Source organism: Zingiber officinale, chromosome 7B (genome assembly GCF_018446385.1).
Source record: "Zingiber officinale cultivar Zhangliang chromosome 7B, Zo_v1.1, whole genome shotgun sequence".
In the NCBI taxonomy this organism is placed as follows: Eukaryota; Viridiplantae; Streptophyta; class Magnoliopsida; order Zingiberales; family Zingiberaceae; genus Zingiber; species Zingiber officinale.
Genome location: NC_055999.1, coordinates 88,580,421 through 88,586,263, shown reverse-complemented (window position 1 = coordinate 88,586,263; position 5,843 = coordinate 88,580,421). Strand labels below are relative to the sequence as shown.

Genomic DNA, 5,843 nt, shown 5'->3' with positions numbered 1-5,843 from the left:
CTCTTAGAATGTTTTGTGTGAGTTTAGTCTTGACGATTTGGGGATCGCCGTGTATGATGGATTTACCAGAATAACAGTAGAAATTGTTCTTCATAGAATCATAGTCGCTTTAATTTGCCCTAATTTTTTTTTAGGAAAGTTTTTTCCAACCTAGGTTAAATTTATGAAAAATTTAAACATTCTGTCAATCTAAATGTGATACTCATTATTATTTGTGATTGTTGTGGTTGAAAAAAAAGTGGAAGGTCCTAAGTTTACTTCTAAATTCCTATATTTGTTCCCTTTTTAAGTCCTTTATTTTTATTTTTGATTTTAGGCATTTCAAGTTTTAGCATAGCACTGGATTTTACGGGTAGGCAGTGGACTTCTCTTTATCTTAAAGTGACAAATCACAGCTTCACAGGTAATTTTAGATTTGTAGTTGTGATTTTATTTGAAATTATTTAAAATTTTAAATTATCTGAAAATTATGATTCTAATACTAGGGAATGTTGTGATATTATAAATTGATTTATTATTGTGTTTGAGTTTATCATAAAATGAATAATATGATTGAGTTTGTTATAATTGATTGGTAGTTGTTTTTTGTTCTTAAGTTATAAATAATTAATTTGTAGTTATTTTTTTCCTTAGGTTATAAATGGAACACCAACAACCTTCAAATAAAAAGCTAAAAACATTACTGTCATTTTTTGGGAAAAGAGATGATCAGTCTGAATTTGATAATCAATTGCAGTGTGATATACCTCTTAGACCAACAGTTGGATCCTCTACTTCCGATTTACAACCTCATTTTGTATCTAGGCCAATAGAACAAAGAGAAGAAAATTTTGATATTTCTTCTATTGAACGAGATCCAGGATTACAAAAATTGATTTGTGAATACTCTGTTAATGAGCGGGATGAGATTAGAAGAGCATATATCAAAGCAGGTTCTTATCAACCCAAACTTATTGAGTATCCAAGAACAAAAATTGGAAAGCAAAACCGTCGATTTCAATATGTTTGGTTCAAACAATTTCCTTGGCTAGAATATTCACCTTCAAAGGACAAAGCATATTGTTTTCCATGCTTTCTTTTTGAGAATACAAGTAATCCAATGGCTCGTTCTGCACTTGTTTCTGAAGGGTTTAACAGTTGGAAGAGAGTTAATGATGGAGAAAAATGTGCATTTCTTATTCATGTTGGTTCATTGTCTTCATCACATAATAGATGTGTGAAATGTGTTCAGGATTTGATGAAACCAAAGCAAAATATTGACAAAGTATTGAATTCTCAATCTACGGAGGAAATTATAAAGAATAGGTTGCGCCTAAAGGCAACAATTGAAGGTTTATTATGGCTTGCAACTCAAGGATGTTCTTTTAGAGGTCATGATGAATCAAAGAGTTCCTTAAATCGTGGAAATTTTATTGAATTGTTAAAATTTCAAGCACATTTAAATGATGAAATTGCAAAAGTTGTGTTACATAATGCCCCGCAAAATGCTAAATACACTTCTCCGCAAATTCAAAAGGAAATATTGCATATTCTTGCTAATAAAGTGAGAACAATGATTCGAGATGAATTGGGAGATGCCAAGTTTTGTATTCTTGTTGATGAAGCTCAAGATGAATCTAAAAAAGAGCAAATGTCCCTTATTTTCAGATTTGTTAATAATTCTGGATTTTTGGTGGAACGTTTCTTTGAGATTGTGAGTGTTGAGGACACAACATCAGCAAACCTTAAGAAATCAATTTCTGACATCTTTGTTCAACACAATATTCAAATCCACAACATGAGAGGACAAGGGTATGATGGTGCAAGTAATATGCGTGGTGAATGGAATGGGCTTCAAGCATTATTTCTTAGAGACTGTCCATATGCCTATTATGTACATTGTTTTGCTCATCGTTTACAGTTAACATTGGTTGCAGCTGCTAAGGATGTGCCTTCTATTTGGCAATTCTTTTCTTATTTGACTTCCATTGTAAACTTTGTCACCTCGTCTCCTAAACGTCTTAGTGATTTACAATCTGCTCAACAAGAAGAGATTGCATATATGTTGGCTATTGGTGAGTGTGAATCTGGTACAGGAGCTAATCAAATTGGTACATTGCATAGACCTGGTGCTACTCGTTGGAGCTCTCATTATGATTCTGTTAGGAACTTGATAGACATGTATGCAGCAACTTGTAAGATCCTTGGAAATCTCAGTGAAAATGGGCCAAATGGTACAATACGTGGGGAAGCTTGTGGTTTATGCAACATGATTATGAGTTTTGAATTTATATTTGTGTTGTTTTTGATGGAAAAGATCTTAGAAACCACTGACATTCTTTGTCAAGCTCTACAAAATAAATCACAAGACATTGTGAATGCTTTAAAATTTGTCTCAACCACAAAAGTCATCCTTCTAAAATTTAGAGAAGATGGTTGGGATGAATTTTTTGTGAAAGTAAAGGTTTTTTGTGAACGACATAATATTGAGATGCCTGATATGAGCTGTGGTTATAAAGTTAATCGTTATTGTCAACAACGAGATCATGTTACAGTTGAGCATCATTATCACTATGATATTTTTAATGCTGCAATAGATTTTCAAGTGATGGAACTAAATTGTAGATTCAGTGAGGCGACAATGGAACTTCTTGCTCTTTGTTCAGCTTTGGATCCTACTGATTCATTTAAAAAATTTAATATGGGCGATATTTGCAAGCTTGCATCAAAATTTTATCCGGCTGATTTTACTCAACAAGAAATTCATTCTTTGAGAGTTGAATTGGAACACTATCAACTTGACATAGTTTGTGATCATGAGTTTCAACAAATTTCTACTCTTTCTGCATTATATAGAGAAATGATTGTGACTAAAAAGGCTGAGAGTTATGTTATGATTCAGAGATTGATTTGACTTGTCTTGACTCTTCCTGTATCAACTGCAACTGCAGAGAGAGCCTTTTCATCCATGAAATTTCTCAAAACGGCACGTCGCAACAAGATGGATGATGATTTACTTTCTGATTGCATGATTCTCTACATAGAACGACAATTGTCTGAGAAAATAGACTTGGAATCAGTAATAGATGAGTTTTATACTCTAAAATCTCATCGAGCACAGCTTAAGTAGATGAAGTATTTTGTATGCAATTTGAACTATGTAAAAGGATATTGGGATATAAATGTTATATGTTTGTTAAATGTTTAGTATACATGTATGTTTTATTATGGTCGTAATTTAGCCCAGAGCATTTGAAGACTCTGGCTACGCCATTGATCATACCGAAGACTGTTTTGTTTTAAAAAATAAAAGAGCAAATAGGGATCGATATCAGAGACAAAATTACTATCGGCAACAATATCCCAGGTAGCAAAGTCCGCTCAAGTTAGAATATCACCCGGTAGAACCTCAACAAGGTATATTACCAACCCCGATCGGTATAAGCCAGGCGCCCGAGAAAACTCAGCCTGAAGCCATGACAGCTTGGCAAGAAGAAAATAGGAGCAATATCGCCCGAGGCAACATTAATATGATCGCGGGCGAGCCCACTGATGGAGACTCAAATAGGGCCAGAAAAGCACATGCACGGAGACTCGAGATCCATGCTGTAGGATGCAGCATGGAGAGAGCAGCCGGTCCAGAAATCAGTTTTGGGCCCAAAGATCTTGAGGGGGTAGAAATACCCCATGATGATGCATTGATAATCAAGGCTGTGATAGCTAATTATACTATTTCTCGTACCTTTATAGATACTGGCAGTTCTGTGAATATTATTTTCAAAAAAGCTTTTGATCAACTGCAGATTGACTCGAGCTAACTTCAACAGATGGTGACTCCTTTATACGGATTCACTGGTAATGAAGTACAACCGCTTGGCCAGAAAAAATTGGCCATATCTCTAGGGGAGGAGCCTCTTATGAGAACAAGAAGATCCTACTTTATGGTGGTGGATGCCCCCTCCTCCTATAATGTGATACTGGGTCGGCTGACCTTAAATGAGTTTAGGGCGGTCGTTTCTACTTTTTGTCAGAAGATTAAATTTCCTGTCGATGACCAGGTCGGGGAAGTGCGGGGCGATCAGAAGGCAGCCCGTAAATGTTATGTAGAGATCATCCGGACCGAGGCCAACGCCGCTCGAAAAATTCAAAGAATGGAGGTCAATGTCATTAATGAGAAGCCACCTGTTCTGGTTTATGAAGAAAAGGAAGAGGTCCAGATACAGACCGGTCGACATGAAGCCACTACCTATGTCGCGACCGATCTTGATCCTGTGCTAAAAATCGAGCTGGTTCAATGCCTGAAGAAGAATAATGATGTCTTCGCGTGGACGCCTAAAGAAGTCACAGGCGTTTCTCCTTCAGTAATGGAGCATTCTTTGCATGTCTTCCCAGATGCTCGTCCTGTCATGCAGAGAAAGAGAAATTTTAGTATTGAGCAAAATCAAATCATCAGGGAAGAAGTGATTAAACTCATGGAAGCCGACTACATCAGGGAGGTGCAGTTCCCTAGCTGGTTAGCTAATGTTGTCCTGGTCTCTAAACCAGGAAATAAATGGCGAGTGTGTATTGATTTCCGTGACCTCAACAAGGCATGCCCGAAAGATTACTATCCTTTGCCCCGAATTGATCAATTAGTAGACTCTACGGCCGGATGTGAATATATTTCTATGCTGGATGTCTATCAAGGCTATCATCAAATCCCTCTTGCTAAGGAAGATCAAGAGAAGGTCAGTTTTATAACATCTGAAGGTACTTATTGTTATAATGTTATGCCGTTTGGACTAAAAAATGCAAGAGCAACTTATCAAAGGCTTATGAATAAGGTCTTCCAGAAAAAGATTGGAAGAAATATGGAAGTATACGTTGACGATATTTTAATTAAGTCTCTTCAAGCTACTGATCTATGCAGGGGTGTAAAGGAGACTTGCAAAATATTGAGGCAATATGGACTCAAGCTGAACCAGAGTAAGTGTTTGTTCGGAGCAAAAGGTGGAAAATTCCTGGGGTATATGGTGTCCGAGCGGGGAATAGAGGTCAACCCAAGCAAGGTCAAAGCACTTCAGAACATGGAGCCACCACGCAACATGAGGGAAGCTCAAAGACTCACCTGCCGGATTACCGCCTTGCCTAGATTCATTTCAAGGTCGGCTGATCGTAGCTTCCATTTCTTCAAAATACTCCGGAAGGCTAACAAATTTCAGTGGGATGAAAAATGTGACAAAGCCTTCCAGGAATTAAAAGACTACTTATCTATCCTTCCTGTATTAGCTAAACCTGTAATGGGAGAAGCCCTATTGGTATATTTGTCAACCAATGAAAATGTTGTAGGCTTAGTGTTAGTTAGACAGGAAGGGAAAGAACAACAACCTGTGTATTTTTCCAGTCATTTATTAAAGGGAGCTGAGTGTAGATATACTACACTCGAAAAGTTGGCCTATGTATTAGTGTTAACTGCTCGGAGGTTACGCCCGCATTTTCTAGCACATGCAATTACTGTATTAACTAATAGTACTCTCGGGCTGGTATTACTTAACCCAGAGGCATCTGGTTGGTTTATTAAATGGACGACCAAACTTAGTGAATATGACATACAATACCAACCTCGTTCGGCCATTAAAGCACAAGCTCTAGCAGATTTCATCATAGAAGTTCAAGGTCCTGAAGAAGAGAATACTTGGAAAGTTTATGTAGATGGATCTTCAACCAGACAAGGTAGTGGAATTGGTATTCTCCTTATATCTCCAAGGGAAGATAAGCTTCAACTTTCCGTCAGGCTATATTATAGGGCTACTAATAATGAAGCAGAATATGAAGCATTGATAGCAGGGTTGCAAGCCGCTTGGCATATGGAAGCATCCCAGGTG

General features: G+C 37.2%; 1 protein-coding gene across 1 annotated transcript; it reads left to right on the top strand.

The window, feature by feature from the left end:
• Positions 1-640: 640 nt before the first annotated feature.
• LOC122004523 (zinc finger MYM-type protein 1-like) lies at positions 641-2,893 on the top strand. Its single transcript, XM_042559398.1, has one exon. The coding sequence runs from the start codon at positions 641-643 to the stop codon at positions 2,891-2,893; it is 2,253 nt and encodes a 750-aa protein (XP_042415332.1).
• The last annotated feature ends 2,950 nt before the right edge of the window (positions 2,894-5,843 follow it).